Below are 21173 nucleotides of genomic sequence, written 5' to 3' on the forward strand. Positions count from 1 at the left end.
GACATTGATGGAGAAATTGGTGTTTTTTCACAAAGCTGTTAAGAACTCTAACTACCTCCTGTACTTGGTCTCCTCGATGTTTTAGATCCAACCTACAACAGTGATGTTGTCAGCAAACTTGTAAACGGAGTTGGTGCAGAATTTGCCCATACAGTCACGTGTCCATAAGGGGAATAGTAAAGAGCTGAGTACACAGTCTTGCAGGATACCGGTGTTGAAGAATATTTGGGAGGAGGTGTTGTCACCTATTCTTATTGACTGAGGTCTGTTGGGCAGGAAGTTGAGAATCCAGTTACTGGGGGAGGTTTGGAAGTGAGTTTGTTTAGAATTATGGTATAGATCATGGCGTTGTAGTCAATAAGTAGGAGCTTGACGTAGGTATCCTTGTTCCCCAGATGTTCCAGGGATGAGTGTAAGGGCAGGGAGATAATGTCTACCGTGGACCTGTTGCAGCTATAGGTAAATTGCGAAGGATCAAGGTCATCTGGGAGGCTGGAGTTGATGTGAGCCATGATCAACATCTCAAAACACTCCATAATTAAGGATGTCAGAGCAATATTCAGGGAGTAATTGAGACATGCTGTACAATTTTTCCTTGGCACTGGGATTACAGTTGTCTACTTGAAGCAGGTGGGGACTTACAAAGGATCATATTAAGGAAAGGTTGAAGATGTCTGCGAATACTCCAGCCAGTGGTCATACAAGACCTGAGTGCACTGCTGGGACCTCATCTGGGCTGGTCACTTTCTGAGGGTTCACCCTGAAGAAGGCCAAACTAATGTCAATCTAATAGGAACAGGTGCATCCAATGTTGGTGGCAGTCCCATAGTAGCCCTTCTGTTTCCTCAGACTTGTACTGCAATACTCTCTGGACTGTGTCCTCAGGCTTCAATTTATGCTTGTAAGCCAGGAGGAAGAGCATAGCATTGTGTTCTGATTTTCCAAAATGTGGACAGAAAATAGACGGTAGGCATCTTTTATGGTTGTGAAGCAATGGTCAAGGATATTTGGATGACTGGGAGGACAGGAGAGGTGTTGGTGGAATTTAAGGAGCACATTCCTCAGGTTGGTCTAGTTGGTGTTGCTGACTACAATGAACAAGGCTTCAAGCAATTCCATCTCAAGACTGTTTGCAGCATTGTATAGTTTATCAAGTGAACTCTTCACTACAGTATTGGATGGGATGTCAACCAAAGTAAGGTGAACTTCATTGACCAGAGATCCCCAGGCTGTTCAAGTTTTTCTCATTTGTTGAAGAGAGTCAAGCAGCCCAATCACTGAGATCCTTGCTGTTATTATTTCGCCGTCTTTGACCTTTCATGTTGCTGAAAAAATGCCTTGACATCCATCTGATTGAGTACATGTACCACTCATCTGATCCTTCTTTCAGATATCCGCACATGGGTGCATTGCATGAACATTATGGAAAAGTAGTAAGACAGTTCAATAACATTGCATGGATCTAAGTATATGTAGCTCTTACATCTGTTTGGCTATGAGATTTGAGTATCATTTCAAGAATCATTGCCACCACGTTGTCAGCAATTCTGAGAAATCTTGTTTTGTCTTTTGCATCATCAGTAACCCTTCAGATTTTACATCTTGTGTAGACTGCTAAATTTGAAATGCTTGAGCATTCTCCAGGGCAGTGTTAAACCTGTGAGATGCAGCAGCTTGTGCAGTTGCTCTTGGCTGACAATTGTACGGAGGTGAATGGATCTGTGAACTGCCCATAATACATCTCCCAACCTTGAATGCCAGTGGTCTGCCTTGAAAAACTGAGACAGAAAATGTACTCTCCACTGCAGATATGTGTAGAATCATTACTGATTCTATATTTTCACTCATGAGATGGGTGTAAATGCTGATATGTCAGGCTAAGCCCCAGTAAAGTCTCTGCTGATTGTGTTTAGCTTCCATGATTTCTACATGAAAATTGAACACCTTGGCTGCTGTCCTCAATGTCAGTATTTAAGGATACCTGACATTTGAAGCTTCCTGCAGTCTCTATGTTGATTACTTTGGAGAGATAAGCAATGCTCAGCAACTGTCATGACCATGGATCACAACTCTGAATGCTGGGGATATTTTTTACTTGTAATTCCAAATATGTTTTTAAAAGAGGCTGGCACAGCCAAAAATGCCTGTAGATGTAAAATATGTAGCTGTCTGCAGAGAGAGATAACCACAAAATGTCAAACCTATGCATGTGAAAGGAATTTCCAACAATGTTCCTTCAAAGGTGAAAGAGGAAATCCAAAGCAGACTAGTCAGTTGTCTTGAGACTACAAAGATAATAAGCCATTTCCTGCAGAATATATTTCCAAAATATTGGCACATTGTGTTTTTCACTTTGAAGAATACATAAGGACAGGGTTCAAAGGCCAGCCTCAATTCTACTGGTGTGGACTAATTGCACTGAATGCTCTCATGTGTACCAGCACGGAGGGAGTTTCCTCTGTGGTTGACCCTATTGGACTGGAAGATATTAAAGGTCATCCACCTATACCTTTCAGCCTATATGGCCTAGGCATGCTAACAGTCTCCTGGCCAGTTATAGTCTCATCCTTGTTGATATGTAGTCTATAGGCTCATCCTTGTTGATATATAGACTATAGAAACAGCAGCAAGAGGGAGGTGCAGTGGCAAAGAATAAGCCCCTCGGAGATCTGTCTGTCATTCCTCTGCACTGTGAGTGTCTGCTAGCATCACTCCGTCTCCAAGAGGAAGGAGCTCCTGGAGTGAGATCAAGGTACATCCTCTCCCTCTTGCCTTGCTGTCAATGCTGAGCACCCACAGCTTGCATGATGGAATGAAAGTCTGTGTTCATATCGGCAGATGCAGTCTATGCTTCTGGATCTGGGTCTTCACGCTGGTCACCAACCAATCCCTGGAGACACCAAGATGTATGCATGACAGAGCCAGCACAGCACTGATAACATTGATAGACTCTTCCGGTCTTCATTCGGTTTACTGAGTACCTTTGCTAAAACCACTTGATCTACCTGTGACTGGCACTGTACTTTGACCAAGCCATTTCTGGGAAGGACAAGAGCATGTCTTCTGCCTGTTGCTGAGCAGGTACGAATCCTCTGGCAGTCTTTGACTGTCAGAGACCTTCCTTGACCAGCTGCTGAGAGATATCAATGGTGTGATCACCAGACTGTGTTGTCTAGACACCTCAGAGGACTTTCTGAGGTGAAATTCTCTGAGCTTTTAGAGGTGAAAGCCTTCCCAGCGGAGGGTTCATCAGCTTCCTGCTCAAGGTGGAGTCAGAGCTGAGGTTGTCCAGTGCGGGCCTCATCTAAGCAGTTCGCAGAATGCCTGTGCTGCCTGCATAAGAAGGGGGTTTAGTTGTAGAAGATGCATGAAAGATTGTGCATTTTTAGAATGGCTTAATACTGGTGGTAATGGTAGAGTTGCACAGCACATCACAATGAGACTGAGTGGTTTGATTGCCTGCTGGACTGTCCCAATATCTAAATGAGTGACTGGGCTCTTCTCTTGCCAAACCAGTTAAGATGTGCATTGGCAGAGTTAAAGAGAAGGTATCCTCAGAAAGGGCAGGACATCAGTGATGTTCTCACTGACACATGCTGCTGTTTGGGTCCAGCCTGGCTGGGTCTGTTGACATGGTTTCCTTATCGGTCTGCAGAAACAAGGATAGCCCTCCTCTCCAGCACCTCCAGATCTCTGACCTGGAAGCAGCAGCTGCTTTGCCTTTCATCTACAGCATTGTTAAATTCAGGGTCAAGTGCGGCAGTTGAAGAGGTAGTGCCTGGCTTCCAGCATTAGGCATTAGGCATGCTCCCAGAGGCATATAATATGGGAGGTCTCACCATTGCTGAGGACTTCTGTCTTCCCATCACAGGGTTCCTGTAAATTGTACACAACAGCTCAGTTGCACAGTTAAAATAGATGAAAACTAAAGAAATGTGTGAGAAACATTGTTCAGGACTATGGTAGACTGGAACTCACTCACCGCACTGACAAGGTGCTGCACAGGAGGCTGCTAAATAAGATAATAGCCCATACTGTGAGGGGTATGATACTGGAATAGACAGAAGACTGTCTGAATGGCAAAAGGCAGAGAGTGGGGATAAAGAGGTCTTTTTCAAGGTGGCAGCCGGTGACAAGTGAAGTTCTACAGCAGTATGTATTGGCACCACAACTATTCACATTATACACTCATGATCTGGACAAAGGAATTGAGGGCATTGTCACTATATTTGCATATAACATAAAGACAGGTAGAGGGCAGGTCGTGTTGAAGAGGCAGGGGCAATGCAAGAGGACTTAAGACAGGCTAGGCGTGTGGGTGAAGAAGTGGCAGATGGAAGACAATGTGGGAAAGTTTGAAGTTATACACTGAGCTTTCTAAATGAGGACAAACTAAAGCACAATGGGCTTTGCAAGTCCTAGTTCAGGATTCTCTTAAGGTTAACACTTATATTAATTTGGCAGTTAGGAGACAAATATAACGTCAGCATTCACTTCAAGAGGGCTAGAATACAATAGCAGAAATGTGTTGCTGAGGTTGTGGTCAGACCACATTTGGAATATTGGGAGCCATTTTAGGTCCTGTATCTAAGGAAGGATGTGCTGGCGTTTGAGAGGGTCCAGGGAAGGTTACAAGAATGATCCTGCGGTTGAAGAGCTTGTGGTGTGAGCCGTAGTTGAAGGCTCTTAGTCTGTACTTCATGGAGTTTAGAAGGATGGGGGCGGGGGGGGGGAGATCTCATTTAAACTTATAGAGAGGCTTGGTTAGACTAGATGTGGAGATGTTTCCATTGGTAGGACAGACTTGGACCCACGGGCATGACCTCAGAGTGAAGGGATGACCCTTAGAACTGACATGAAGAGGAACTGCTTCAGCCACGTGGTGGTGAATCTGTGCAACTTATTGCTGCAGCAGGATGTAGACACCAAGTCATTGAATGTATTTGAGACAGAGATAGATTGGTTATTGATTAGTAAGGGGATCAAAGACTATGGGAAGAAGGCATGGTCATGTGGTTCAGAATCATACCAGTCATGAATAAAAGATCGAGGAGACAAGATGGGCTGAACATCCTAATTCTGCTCCTATATCTTATAGTTTTGAACTGCAAATGAAAAAATCCAGATCACACTCAACTCCACATCTTCATTCCAATCTCATGGGCACAGTTCTCTATTCCCTCTGTCACCAGTGGCAGAAAAGATCAGTTGACTTGTTCCATTTTCTAGAACTCTATCTTGTAAACTCTGTGCGTCACGACATTCCCCCTCTTCATAAACCCTTCTCAAAATGCTTTCTGACATTTCACCAAAATCTTCCACTACAAATCCTCCACACTGGGATCGCGTGGTGGCTCAGTCATTAGCACTGCTGTTCACAGTGCCAGGGACCTGGTTTCGATTCCAGCCTCGGGCGAATGTCTCTGTGCCTCAGGTGAACGTCTGTGTGGAGTTGCACATTATCCCTGTGTCTGCATGCTCTGGTTTCCTCCCACTATCCAAACATGTGCAGGTTAGTTGATAAAAGCAAATTACTGCGGATGTTGGAATCTGAAACCAAAAGAGAAAATGCTTTGACAAAGGGTCAGTTAGACTCGATATGTCAGCACTTTTCTCTCCTTACAGATGCTGCCAGATCTGCTAAGATTTTCCAGCATTTTCTCTGCAGGTTAGTTGAATTGGCCATGCTAATCTGCCCATGGTGTCCAGGGATGTGTTGGTTAGGTGCATTAGTCAGGGGTAAATATAGGTAAAATAGGGTAGGATAATGGATTTTGGGTGGGTTATTCTTCAGAGGGTCGGTGTTGACATGATGGGCCAAAGGGCCTGTTTCCTTACTGTAGCGATTTTATGATTTGAGATATTTGCTGCTTTGAAAGGCACTATGTAATTGCAAGTTATGACACTTGTCAAATTATCATTCTTGACTTTTGCTCCTGAACAGTGAGTGCGAATGATCAGATGATGTCCATCAAAGCCCATATGAAAACTTTCAATTTAGGAGTGAAAGTTCAGTTTGACTGTTCAACTCTCTCCCTAAACTGGGAATATGAACTTAATATGATACTCCACTATCACTGAGTATACAAATATAAAGAAACAGTATAATATTGTAAGAACAGCAAAGAAAAGATTTGAGAAGATACTGGCAGCCAACATGCAAGGAAATTTACAGGCATCAAAACAGTGAAAGGATAGAGTGAGAGTGGCAAAGTGAAGTTATTACATAAGGAGCAGAGTTTCCACAAGCCCTCTTGAACAGTCTGTCAGGAGTGAATGCCTGCTTCTTACGTTTTCCCCACCTCCTCTTTCTCCTGTTCCAAGGTGGCCTCCAGATTCCGAGTAAAATTCACTGACATGACATGCTCAAGATGACAAATAATTTAAAGGTCTCCTTGGCATTGAAATTGGTATGTCAGTATGTGCATGGATTGATAGTGGGGCTGAGTGGCAAACATGAGAGAAGAAAGGCTGGAGAATTTGGCAAACTTGAGCATGGTGAGATGCTGGGGTGTGAGGAGCTGGTCACTGGGAACCACAATGGGATCCACCCTTCCCTTTACTTCCCCCTCATCCAGCTCTGCCAGCAGGGGCAATGCTGGCAGAGCTGGATGAGGGGGAAGTAAAGGGAAGGAAATGAGAGAAGCGTGATGAGGGTGGGCAGTGCTTGATGAACTTGTAAGAACAGCAAATTGGAGAGACAGTAAGTTGCAAACTTAAAATAGCAGTGAGGGTGGCATGGGTTTGGTGCATGCAGTATTGGGGTAGGGAGATACATGCCAGCTCCCAGGATACAGGGGAGTAAACCACCAGGGGAAATTGCCACAGATGAATATGAACATATCAAAATTAGGTGGCGTAGATTTCAGGACAAACAGCTTCCTGGATGGTGGCAACCCAGCAAATCATGAATTTATGGGATAGTTGCTCACCAGCTGCACTTTGATGGAATCGTAACCCTTCGTTCCTCTACCTCTCCCCATTTAGCTGGAACGTGCAGAGACAGTTGGAAGCAGCCAATTCCTCTCTGCACCACAAGAATCCAGAGAGTCTGATATATCCAAACCACTCTGTTTCTCCATTCTCCAAGAGACCAAGAAGTATTGATGTTCTACACAGAGTGCCATAGACTCATACAGCATAGAAACAGATCCTTCACTCCAACAAGTCCATGCTGACTATGTTACCAAACTAAACTAATTCCACCTGCCTGCATTTGGCCCATTTCTCTCCAAACCTTTCCAATTCATGTACTTAACCAAAAGTATTTTAAGGTTTGTGACTGTACCTGCATTTACCATTCCTCTGACAGTTCATCTCACATACTGACCACTCTCTGGGTCAAAAAAGTTGCCCCTCAAGTCTTTTTTAAATTTTTCTTCTCTCACCTTAAAAATACGCTCCTTAGCTTTGAACTCCCCAATCTGGGGAAAAGACCTTTGGTAGTCATCTTATCTACGTCCCTCATGATTTTATAAACCTCTACAGGGTCACCCATGCAGAGGTATAAAAACAGTGAAGTGTTTTTTCAAGATTCCAAACTAAAAAAAAGATGGAGGGTCAGGCGATGTGTTGTTTCTGTGTGATGTGGGAGCTGGTGGACCCCATTGTGGTTCCCAGTGACCAGCTCTCTAGTGAATCGTGGTTGCCGGAAGAACTCCTGCTCAGAGTCGATCAGCTGGAGTCTGAGCTTCAAACATTGTGACATATCAGGGAGTTACCTGGATGTTGTGTTTCAGGAGACAGTCACACCCCTTAGACTAACTAACTCCAAATTAGCCTGTGGTCAAGGACAGGATGGTGTGGCTGTGAGTGAGGCAGATAGAGGGATCCAGGAGATAGAGGTGCAGGAGCCTCCTCCCCTGTCATTGTTCAACAGGTTCAAGAGCTTTGCTCCCCGTGTGGACAGGAATGGGGATTGTAGGGAGGAACTGAAGAGTGGACTTAGAGCTAGAAGAGGGCATAAAAATAGTTTAGCGGGTAGGATGAAGGAAAACCCTAAGGCGTTCTACACTTATGTGAAGAACAAGAGATGGCCAGAGTGAGGGCAGGGCAGATCAGGGATAGTGGAGGGAACTTGCACTTGGGAGTTGGAGGACATAAAGAGGTCCTTAATGAATACTTTGTTTCAGTATTCACTATTGAGAGGGGATTGAATTTTCTGAGGGCAGCGTGAAACAGACTGATATGCGAAAACAGGTTGATGTTTGGAAGGTGGATGTGCTGAAAAGTTTAAAAAACATCAGATTAAATAAATCCCCTGGACCAGATGGATTGTATTCTCGGTTACTACAGGAAGTGGGGTAAGAGATTGTTGCGCGTTTGATGGTGATCTTTGCGTCTTCACTGTCCATTAGAGTCGTACCAGATGACGGGAGGGTAGCAAATGTTATTCCTTTGTTCAAGTGGTCGGTGTGTGGAATGCACTGCCAGCAGTGGTAGTCGTCAGATACATTAGGGACATTTATGCAACTCTTGGATAGGCACATGGAAGACAGCACAATGAAGGTATCCTTAGAGTAGGATAAAAGGCAGGCACAACATCTAGGGCTGAAGGGCCTGTCCGGTGCTGTACTGTTCTATGTTCTATGTGTTTTCTCTGAATGAACGCAGTATAAGGATTAAGGTAAATGAGCTTATGGCATGGTTCGAAATTGGCAAGTATAATGCGGTGGCTGCAAGAGATCAGGATTGGGAGCAGAATATTCAAGGATATACATCCTATTGGAAAGATAGGCTCGTGGACAGCCGGGTGGGGTTGCCTTTATTAGTAAGAAATGAAATTAGATCAATAGTAAGAAATGAAGTAAGGTCAGATGGTGTAGAATCTGTGTGGGTAGAATTGAGGAACTGCAACGGTAAAAAAAACATAGTTGGAGTTATGTACAGGCCTCCAAACAGTAGTCAGGAGCTGGGGCACAAGATACGCCAAGAGATAGAAAAGATGCATAGGAAAGACAAAGTTACAGTAATCATGGGGGATTTCAATATACAGGTGGACTGGGAAAATCAAGTTGGTAGTGGATTGCAAGAAAAGGAATTTGTGGAATATCTAAGAGATTGGTTTTGAGCAATGTTTGGTGGAGATAACCAGGACATAGGCAATACTAGATTTAGTGTTGTGCAATGAGGCAGACCTGATAAGGGAGTGGAAGGTGAAGGCACACTTAGGAGGCAGTGATAAAAATTGATTTTGCAATGCAATTTGAGAGGGAGAAGATAGAATCAGAGATAACGATATTACAGCTGAATAAGGGCAATTATAGAGGTATGAGGGAGGGGCTGGGTAAAATTGACTGGGAGAGGAGCCAAGCAGGAAAGACAGTGGAATAGCAATGAGAGGTGTTTCTGGGAGTAATTCAGAGACACAGCAGAAATTCATCCCCAGGAAAAAGAAGCACGGTACAGGGAGGATGAAGCAACCATGGCTGACATGGGACGTCAGGGAGAGCGTGAAACCAAACGAGAAAGCATACATTGTTGCAAAGGGCAACAGGAAACCAGAAGATTGGGAAGCTTACAAAGACCAACACAGCAACAAAAAAAAAGGAGGGGGATGATTAAATGAGGGTAAGCTAGCCAGTAATATAAAGGAAGACTGTAAGGTTTCTTTCGATACATAAAGGTCAAAAGAGATGCAAAAGTGGACATTGGATCACTGGAAATGATGCTGGAGAGATATTAGTGGGGAACAAGGAAATGGCTGAGGAACTAAATAATTACTTTGCATCAGTCTTCACAGTGGAAGACACAAGTAATATTCCAAAAATTCAAGAGAGTGAGGGGACAGAGCTGAGTATGGTGGCCATCACCAAGGAGAAGGTGCTAGAAAACCTGAATGGCCTGAGGGTGGATAAATCACCTGGACCAAATGGACTACATCCCAGAGTTCTAAGGGAGATAGCTGAAGAGTTGTGGAAGTATTTGTGGTGATCTTGCAGGAATTGCTAGAATCAGGGAGGGTCCCAGAGGACTGGAAAATTGCAAACATTACAACCCTGTTTAAAAAGGGGGGGGGTAAAGGCAAAAGATGGAAAATTACAGACCGATTAGTCTAAATTTGGTTGTAGGTAAGATACTGGAATTCATTGTGAAATATTAGATTTCTGAATACTTGGAAGTATATGGTAAAATTGGGCAAAGTCAGCATGGTTTCATCAAGGGGAGATCATGCCTGACAAATCTGATAGAATTCTTTGATTTGGAGGTGCCAGTGTTGGACTGGGGTGGACAAAGATAAAATTTACACAACACCAGGTTATATTCCAACAGGCTTATTTGGAAGCACTAGCTTTGAGGTGCTGTCTCTTCATCAGGTGGTTGCGAACCAGGACCATAACATTGAGGAAGTAATGAGCATGTCAGACCATGGAGAACCGATGCATATTATCTACCTGGACTTCAAGTAGGCCTTTGACAAGATGCCGCACAGGAGGCTCCTCTGTAAGATAAGGGCTCATGGTGATAGAGGCAAGGTGCTAGCATTATTAGAAGCCTGGATGTCTGGCAGTAAGTGGAGAGTAGGGATAAAGGGTCTTTCTCAGGATAGCAGCCAGTGACAAGTGGTGTTCCACAAGGCTTAGTGTTGGGACCACAACTTTTCACTTTATGCATGAATGATCTAAATGAAGGAACTGAAGGCATTCTGGCTAAGTTTGCAAAAGATTCAAAGATATGTAGAGGGACAGGTAGCATTGAGGAAGCAGGCAGGATGCAGAAGGATTTAGACAGGCTAGGAGAGTGGGCAAAGAACTGGCAGATGGCGTAAAACATGGAAAAGTGTGAGGTCGTGCACTTTGGTAGGAAGAATAGAGGCAGGGACTATTTTCTAAATGGTGAGAAACTTCAGAAGTGTGAAGTGCAAAGAGAGTTGGGAGTTCTTGTCCAGGATTCTCTCAACGTAAACTTGCAGGTTGAGTTAGTAGTTGGCAAGGCAAATGCAATGATGACATTAATTTTGAATATAAAAGCAGGGATGCTTTGCTGAGGGTCTATAACACTCTGGTCAGACCACGTTTAGAATACTGTGTGGAGTTTTGGGTGCCATATCTCAGAAAGAATGTACTGGCCCTGGAGCAGTTCAAAGGAGGTTCACAAGAATGGTCCTAGGAATGAAAAGCTCAACATCTGAGGAACGTTTGAGGACTGTGGGACTATTCGTGATGGAGTATAGAAGGATGAGGGGTGATCTAATTGAAACTTACACAATACTGAATGCTGGATAGAGTGCATGCTGGGAAATGTTTGGTAGGAGAGACTAGGACCTAAGGGTACAGCCTTAGAGTAAAAGTAAGACATTTAGAACAGAGATGAGGAGAAACTTCTTCAGTCAGAGAATGGTGAATCACCTGGTGGAAGCCAGGTCACTAAGTGTATTTAAGACTGAGATGGATAGGTTCTTGATTGTCAAGGGGATCAAGTGCTATGGGTAGAAAGTGGGAGAATGGGGTTGAGAAACATATCAGCCATGATTGAATGGCAGAGCAGAATTGATGGGCTGAATGGCCTAACTTCTGTTCTTGTGCCTTATGGTTTTACACCTCAACCTCCTAAGCTCCAGTGAAAAAAAGTGTATTTAAGACCGAGGGAGATTAGTTCTTGATTGTGAAGGGGATCAAGTGTTATGGGTAGAAAGAGGGAGAGTGGGGTTGAATGGCAGAGCACAATCGATGGGCTGAATGGTCTAACTTCTGCTCTTGTGTCTTATGATCTTAAATCTCAACCTCCTAAGCTCCAGTGAAAAAAACTCCCATCCCATCCAGTCTATTGTTATAACTCAAACCCTCTATTCCCAGCAACATCCTGGTGAACTTTTCTGAGCCCTCTCCAGTTTAATATTTCTTCTCTGCCATGTTACCACTGCATCTGTTTGAGCTGCAAATTTGGATTGCCAGTGCTCATCCAGGTGGACAGTGGCTTTCTAAATATGGCATAAATGTAAGAGGTGCCAACCTATTGTCAGACAGGCAAGTTGTTCAGGAATGCACATTGTAAGATGAGCAGAAATCACGTATGAGAGACATTACAAAGGCATGGTAGGTCATAAACAAGGTTATTTAGTTTGGTTTAATCTCCATGTTTGAGATAATTCTTGCAATTCTGTTTTATTCAGCAATGCTAAATTCATTTTCTTATTGCTGTTTCAGAATGGTTCTACGCATTGCTGTAAATGATTTTACATCCCTGTTGCCCTTGAGTGAAAAGTTTGGAGCATCACTAAGTGAGTGCAGACAGCTAATGGAATATGCAAAGACTTTGAATTTGGATATCATTGGTGTTAGGTAGGACACATATTTTTACTTTTTTAAAATTAATTCTATTTCATGGGAAGTGAGGATTGCTGGCAAAACCAGCATTGATTGTCTACATGTACGTACCCTTGAATTGACTAGCTCCCTTTTATGATTTTACATCCACCAGGTAAAAGTTTATCAGTGTTATTATTCCCTCTTCGTAGGAAGATGCTGCTTAAATTGCAAGATTTGCACCATTTAAAATGATGATGTGCAAGTGATATAAAATTATTTATTTTATTGCCTTGTTACACGAGACCCTACTGCAAAAAGCCAATGACAGGTAAACACTCTTTCTCTCTTAGCATTAAAATTGTGAGGTTAGCTGCCCATTCCCACTACTCTGGCAGGTACTGCATACTCTTTATCCCTGTTGTGTTAAGAGTCTTTAAGGCTGCAATAATCTCTAGCTGAACATCACAAGACACATTTGCATTTATTAATTCAAGCAAGTAGTCAACGTTCGCAAAAAGCTGCAGCAGAGTGAGACCTTCCTTCAGGTGAGGTTTACATGTCACACATGTCCTCAGCTTTCCTGAGCAATGGCTGTTTTGAAATCCAATTGTGCTCAGTGAAGTCACATCACACCAGGTTACAGCCCAACAGGATTACGTAAATCACAAACTTTCGGAGAACTGCTCCTTTGTTAGGTGGTGAGGTTCAGATCATGCAGCTACTTCATGGCTGTCAGCTGGGCCCAGCATCTTACTCAGTTTGTGATACATCAGAGAGGAATTGCGGGACTTCCTGTACTCAATGCAGATACTGATCACACACTGTAACCTCTCACCCCTTTAACATCCTTTAGTCATGTGTGCCCTACTACTCGGGCTGGATGGCTTCCTCCTGCTGTTCTCCAGAAAGAATACATTTCTCTCGATATTTACTCCTCCTAACATAAATTTGAGGTAGTTTATGCTGCTTCTTTGATCAGCACTTCCGTGACCGTATACCATGCACTAGGATCTTGTACACTCAGTTATTAATCAATCTGCCTACAGCCACACTGACAGCTGATGGAGGTCCATTTAATAGGGGCTGCCAATAAAGCTTTTGCCTCTTGAATGTGGCTGCCATCCTGAGCTGGGTGATGACTGAAGAAATGAACCAGTAATTGGGTGCCGCCTGTACAATGACCATGAGGAAACTTGGATCCAGAAAACTACTTGAGGTCAGGTTCTGGACTCTTGTCTGGAAAATGCTGGCCTCTATTTCTGATATGCAGCCCATGTACTGAGAGGAATGTGGAATTCCGAAATAGATGGAGAAGATTAAGGGCAAATACAGTGTGCTATATTTTGAAATGTGGAAATTTGGGCATCTTTGTGTGCAGTGCTGGCAGGTTCAAGCTACATTTGAGTTTAGAAATTATATGTGTGGCCAAGAGTTCCAGTCAAACCGTGCGCTGATGCTGAACACATTTATAGAAAATGAATGTCTGTACATTCCTTAGGTGGTGGCATAGTCACTGAACAAGTAATCCAGAACTTCTTACTAATGTTCTGGATACACGGCTTTGAATCTCACTCTGACAGAGAGTGACGTTTGCTGTCAATAAAAATCTGTGATAAAAAAGCTCGTCTAACGCTGACAATTTAACACTGTTGATTGTTGCAAAACCTATTTGATTCACAAAATCTGGGTAAGGTACTCTGCTATGTTTATCTAGCTTGGCCTACATTTATCTCCAAGCCCATGTCAACACTTGGGTAATTAGGGGTGGGCAATAAATACCAGCAACCATACATCACATGAAACAAATTTTAAAAGTCCTGGATTTCAGTTGGTGCTTGATGATATCTCTTCTTTTCAAAGTTTTCATGTCGGAAGTGGCTGTACTGATCCGAAGATTTATGCTCAGGCTATAGCTGATGCACGCTTTGTCTTTGATATTGGGGTATGTTTTACTTGGAATGTCATTTGAAAGATGAACGAAAAGAAATTTTCAATGATACGTTTATGATGAGACCGAAAACAGTTTGTGTCGTTTTAGCAATCCGTGCATTTATTTTGTAATGATTCCTTTGCTCCAATTATAAAAAAATATCAAACTTTATAACCTCTTGAACTTTGAGACTACTACACTTGGTGATTGAGATAAAAACAGTAAATTTTACATTAAAGATAAATCCAGGTGATTATATTGCAGTTGCTGAACCCAGCTGAGGTAAATGAAAGAGTATTAGCAACAGGAAGAACAACAAACTGCAATAACCATCAGCATTGTGATAACCCCATTAACCGTGGCGTATAATTGCATGAGAAACCACAGAAAATCTGATGCTTGATCATTATTTATTATGCCAAAATTGGATACCTCTTTCCCTATTTTACAGATTCATCTTGGATTTCAGATGTATTTACTTGATATTGGAGGTGGTTTTCCAGGAACTGTAGAAGACAAAGTTACATTTGAAGAGGTAGAACAGTTATGATCCCTGCTAATGTTACTAGTGGACAAGCCGAATCCCAAAATGATACCTGGCTTGATTGCTTATATTTTGTTCATGCTTTCATTGAAACATAAGCACGCAAGGCACACAAAGAATAAAGATAAAATTTAACAAACCAAGCAATCCAAACACAATAAAATTCGAAAGATTCAAAACACAGAGCAAAAAAAAGTCCAATTTTTTTACCATCACTTCATACTTGATCAAAAACCTTTTTCTTCCTATTCAATCTATAGATTTGACTTAACTGCTTCTTCTCACTTCCTGCCCTGTAGATTGTGAAGTCTTTTTCCATCAATACTCCCACAACTGAGAGACTAAACTTTCTTCAACTTTTAGTTATTGCAAAATTCTAAACAAACATTGCTGGAATGGATGATTCACAAACTGCACTATTTCACTGGGGGCATTTACTCTCTTTAACTGCTTTGAACAATATTCTTGTCTAGGATAAACTGCACAAACTTCCAATCCCGATCAGGTTTCCATCAAACTGAACCAAAACATTTGAACGATATCAAAACAAAACTTGCAAAATCTGGATTCTGACGCTTGGTGTTTTCTCTCTCGTTGTAAACCTCCTCAGTGTTAGCAAACTCCTATTAACACTGATGAGAAAGTGAGGACAGCAGATGCTGGAGATCAGAGTCGAGAGTGTGGTGCTGGAAAAGCACAGCAGGTCAGGCAGCATTTAAGGAGCAGGAGAATAGATATTTTGGGCATAAGAATGAGGATTATTCCTGATGAAGGGCTTATGCCCGATACATCGATTCTCCTGCTCCTTGGATGATGTCTGAACTGCTGTGCTTTTCCAACATCACACTCTCGACTCCTATTAACATTTGGCATCCTTGCAGTCACCTGCTCCCTGACACATTTGCTTTAAAATTCATGGTTCTGGAAAGATTAAACGAATTAACTTGTAAACCTTATACAAAAATATCACTAGTTTAAAATCTAAACACTACACAAAAGACATACATTTCAACATAGAATACAAAGCTTTAAAATAATATTGAAGTTGCATTAATATTCTTTTATTAACATTTGAAACTGAATGTGTGTACACAAGCACATATACACACACAATTGCTCTTTTAAACTTCACATTACCCTCTGTTTTCAGCTCCACTTACCCTTTTACTCTTGAATTAATCTTCAAAGTTTTTTCTGAGTAGTCGTGAGAAGGAAGACCAACATGTATACCAGTCTACAGCAAGTTCATGTTTGATTGTCAAGAAGGGATCAGGGACTTTAGAAAGCCTGAGAAGAAGGGGAGGCACAGCAAGGTTTAGGAGACTAAAGTGAAAGGGGAAGGAATGTCCTGGGGGTGGGGAACCTCAACTGGAATACAGCAGCCACTAGTGGAGATTACGCCCTTCCTTCCCATTTTTATAGCTGGGATGATAAAATGGTGGGCTTGCCTTCTTTGTTGCACCTTTCTCAGCCTTACTTTGTATTACAGCAGGTCTGTATACAGACATTTAATTTGGCTAGTGATTGGTTTGTGAGGGAACAGGCTGCACGATGCTCCATCTTTCCAAAGTATTCCATTTGACGGGCGGGGGGCTGTGACTGAGTAGAAAGTCGGATCGTTTACCATCGTCCTATTTTACATGTGCCTCCCAGGTGCAAATATGCCAGCAGCATGGCTGTACAATTCACTGGGAAGCATTGGGGTCTCAGCAGATTTGAAAGAGCAGGAGGCCAAGACCTGAAACTGCGAGGTAAATATGGCAAATTACTTGCAAGTTATCATTTTCTGAGACTCTGTTAGTCCTGTGGGTTAGACAATGGAAAACTAAATGTCATGTGATTGATTCAGAAACAACACCTACTGATACAGCAATCACAAGTTTACTGAAATGTGCTAACTGTTTGGAATATTTAATAAATGGTTAATAAATGGTCCGTGCAGGTTATTCCTATCAGTGGCCAAGATTCTGCTCACTATCATCATAAAAACTAGGCTTGGGAGTGCCTAGTCTACTTAAACAGGTTTCAGTAAGAAAAAGTAGATGTGTTATTGGTTAAAATAAATTGGAGACTGGTTATATTATTTGATGAATTCTTTACTGGAATGAACCGGGAGGCCTGGCTTCAAGACCCAGCTGTTCCAGAGGCATGTGATAACACAAGTCCTGCTAGAACATTCATGTATTAGGCATTTCATTGTAAAATTAATATTTTGACTGCATGAAATTAATTGTGTTTTCAATTGAAATTCCAATTCAATCATTAGGTGTAAAAGAAATATTTGTTTCCACATGACTTAATGCAACTAAAATTAGAATGAATTACCATTGTAACTGAATCCTCACGGACAGTACCTTTTTTTTTAACCCAAAAAGAGAATTTGAATTGATTGCAATTGGAACTTTGCAATTATACACCAGTTAACAGGAGTCTTTTTCCATCACCCCTCTCCCATCCCTGGCCCTACAGCCTAAATCTTTTTATTTTATGCTAATTGGCCCAACCTAATTTTGGCATTCCATTCAAACAGCTATTTGAATGTGGCAGTTTGCATTTCTGTTTCACAGGATTATTACCATAACATATTTATCCAAAGTAAAGAATAATATGCTGTTTTAAATTGAAGGCGGTGTCAAATTTATGGCACTTCATTTGAAACGGAGCTTCAAAAATTTATTGAAAGTAAAATTGGCCTTTTTTTGATCTGTTCAAATTTTTTGACCTGAAAGGCTGCTGTAAAAATACACTTTCAATCATGAAATTTTATGCCTAACATATCCATAAGTTCCACTATCTTCTAAATTATTTTTCTTGCCCTAATTTACTCAAAAGCAATGAATGCAGATGACATTAGGGAATAGGTGTGTGCAAATGCATTTAACAAATTATTCCAGATTCAATTTGTTCAGTGATTTTTTTTGAGCTGTTCATGGTCAAATACATAAAATTCTATGCTAAACATAGTAAAATGTGGCATTAGGTACTGGTTGAAGTGGATAAATACTCATTCTGCAGAAATAAAGGCAGCTGTGTGTTAATACAGAGGACATTGTATACTGTATAAACTGTTTGTGTCCCACAATGATTTTTTTGGTGAACACCTCCATTTAAGACAACAATTAAAGAGTTATAGAACCCAATGGATTGACATTTCACTGGCAAATATTTTTTGATCAACCTAATCAAAGGTATAATTGCATATCTATCCAAAACAAGAGGTCATAATCTTATCACATTAGAGCATCACCATTTAGGATTTACACTAAGGTCACTAATGTAACCTCACTATATAATAAATGAGGTAGCGAGAAATCAGGGAGTGATAGGTCATTTAGCCTGACAACAATAGTGGGGTCAATGCTGGAGTCCATTATAAAAAGATTTAATAATGGAGCACTTGGTAAACAGCGACTGGATTGGAAAGGGAGAACATGCTTTTATTGGATGTAACTTGCAGAGTTAATGTCACACTTTGTCAAATAATAATTAATTATGAATGATGGAATACATGAATGCATTATCCTTCATTAAATTTCATGTATGCTATCCCTATTAATTTGCTTAAAGCCAACAGATTTAAGAACATGTTTTTCTCCACTGTTATCATACTTATGAACAGACCTCTCACATATTAGAGTTAATTTTTCTGTGTACCTTCTCCCTCGCTGGAATGCTATGTGCTGCATTCTGCTCTACTATCCTGATGTACTTATGTAAGGTATGATTTGTATGGTTAGCATGCAGAACAGTAATTTTCACAGTACCTCGGTATGTGACAATAATAAATTAAATCAAACTAAATTAAATCCTGCTTTGGAGATGCCGGTGTTGGACTGGGGTGTACAAAGTTAAAACAAATCACACCACACCAGGTTATAGTCCAACAGGTTTAGGTGAAAGCACTCGCTTTTGGAGCGCTGCTCCTTTATCCACAACCACCTGGTGAAGCAGCAGTGCTTCCAATTAAACCTGTTGGACTATAGCCTGGTATCATGTGATTTTTAAATTAAATCCAAACGCTAGTTATCTGACCATAATCTCTCATTCTTTTCCTCGTTTTAGGTAGCAGCAGAGATCAATCCTGCATTGGATATTTATTTTCCTGACAAAACTGAAGTGCAGATAATCGCTGAACCAGGCCGGTATTATGTGACCTCACCTTTCACACTGGTTGTGAATATCATCGCTAGAAAAATAGTTGAAAAGTCTCAACCCAACTCCAATGGTAATTTTCATCTTCATCAAAAGATGAAAATTTTAGGATCATAGAATCATTGAATCCCTAGTATGGAAACAGGTCCTTTGGCCCAATAAGTTCACACTGACCCTCCAAAGAGTAACCCACTGAGACCCTCCCCTATTATCCTATATTTATCTCTGACTAATGCACCTAACCTACACATCCCTGAACACCATGGACAATTTTGCATGGCCGAATTACCTAACCTGCACTTTTTTGGATTGGGGGAGGAAACCAGAGCACCCAGAGGAATCCCATGCAGACACAGGGAGAACATGTGGAGTATGCACAGACTCCTGAGGCTGGAATCAAAACCAGGTCCCTGGCGCTCTGAGGCAGCAGTGCTAACCACTGAGCCACAGTGCCAGGATCTGTGCAAACGTCTCCATCTCTGAGTTAGTGAGTTTTGGGAGAGATCTAACTTACTTACCTGATATTCAGAAACAAACACAGAAATTGCTGGAAACACTCAGGAGGTCTGGTAACATCAGTGGAAGAAATCACAGATAACAATTTGGATCCACTGACCTTTCTCCAGGAAGTCAACTAAATACAATAGGGAAAAGAGCAGATCAAAGGTGAGGATTCCTATGTACAAATAACTCATCTCCTGACTTCCCAAGGCTTGTCCACCATCCACAAGAGTGTAATGGAACTCACCCCACTTTCTTACTGAGTGCAGCTCAAACAACACCAAAGAAGTTTGACACTATTCAGGACAAAACATCCCGCTTGATCGGCGTAACATCCACTTTCTCCACCACTGATGCTCAGTGGCACAGTGTGCACCATCTACAAGATACACTGCAGAGATTCACTAAAGCTCCTTAGTCAGCACTTTCAAAACCCAAAACTACTTCTAACTAGAAGAATGAGGTACCAAATACACAGGAACACCACCTGCAAATTCTTCTCTAAAGGCTTTTACCATCAACCTTGGCAATATATCACAATTCCTTCAATGTTTCTGGATCAGAATCCTGGAACACCCTCTCTAATAGCATTCTTGGTATATTCTAGGACTGCAGTGGTTCAAGAAGGTAGTCTACTACCACCTTCTCAAGAGCAACTAGGGCAATAAATCTCGCCCCCTCCCAGATTCCCACTGATTACAGTTTTGCTCGGGCCCCCTCATGCCACACTCAGTCAAATGCAGTCTTGATGTCAAGAGTTGTCAGCCTTGCCTCACTTCTGGAATTCAGCACATCAATTGATAATGGGAAGTAGGGAAATGGTGGAGCTGTAATTATGTAGTTGTCTTCACTGAAGAAGACTTCTCAAAGATACTTGAAAATGAAGCTTGATCGGGAGGGAGCAACCTAGAAGAGAGAACAGATGGTCAGAAAGCAACAAGAAGACTGAAAAGACCGCATGCTTTCTAGGACTACTGTAAAATCTCAGCTGAGGTAGTGAATGTATGGATTTTAATCTTAGGTTTAATCAAAATTCCTTATGTTCTGGAAGGATGCCACCAGATTGGGACATATTTCATGTAACATCTCTGTTCAGGAAAGTAGGTCGCCATTGCCTAACATCCCTTGGGGAATTGCTGAATTCCATTATTAAGGAGATTATAGCAACTGATAGAAACTCATAACATGATTAACATGAAGCATCAACATAGCTTTGTAAAAGGAAGATTCTATTTTTTTTAATGGAAGCACCTAACGAGGTGAATACAAAGGAATCCAAAGATTAGCTGTTCTTGCTCATAATAAAAGGGACAAACAGATGGATTTTATTGTCTCATTATTTTACTATATTTTTCACTGTAAAATTCAAGTGAAAAGTTTCCATTGTCACCATAATCCAGTGCCATTTAAAATAGTTTAAGAATAACAAAAAAAAAGATATACTTAAAGGGAGTCCATAATCCTTCTGCCACTGCTTTGTCAGTGGTGTCAGTGCACTGCTCCACAGGCACCATTTTTTGCCACTGGGCTGATGTTGCCTCAATTAATGCAGCTGATGTTCGGCTGTGTCCTTGCTCCTCTGCCAGATGCCCTCTAGACACTGCTGCTACAGACCCGCTCCGAGCTCACCAGCCACCCCGCTGCCACTGCCACAGTCACTTTTGCATGAATAAAGAATTAGGTGGAACATCAGTATAAGAAGAAAAGAATCATATTTACGATAACCTGCATTCCTGAACCCAACACCCGTTCGCTGAACCTTGACTTATGTCTATCCACCTGCTCCCTCTGACCCAGC

General features: G+C 41.8%; 1 protein-coding gene across 2 annotated transcripts in view; it reads left to right on the top strand.

Annotated features, from left to right (window-relative positions):
- LOC122547913 (antizyme inhibitor 2-like) overlaps window positions 1-21173 on the top strand; it is a 94355-nt gene that overhangs the window by 65949 nt on the left and 7233 nt on the right. For both annotated transcript variants that reach the window (XM_087987003.1, XM_087987004.1), the window contains exons 5-8: window positions 12147-12281; window positions 14109-14190; window positions 14630-14713; window positions 18785-18947. In XM_087987003.1, coding sequence (XP_087843129.1) covers window positions 12147-12281; window positions 14109-14190; window positions 14630-14713; window positions 18785-18947 — 464 coding nt within the window. The remainder of the gene's footprint in view (window positions 1-12146; window positions 12282-14108; window positions 14191-14629; window positions 14714-18784; window positions 18948-21173) is intronic.

Source organism: Chiloscyllium plagiosum, unplaced genomic scaffold (assembly GCF_037043375.1).
Source record: "Chiloscyllium plagiosum isolate Xiang-an unplaced genomic scaffold, Cpla_swu_hap1 HiC_scaffold_5, whole genome shotgun sequence".
NCBI classification, from domain to species: Eukaryota; Metazoa; Chordata; class Chondrichthyes; order Orectolobiformes; family Hemiscylliidae; genus Chiloscyllium; species Chiloscyllium plagiosum.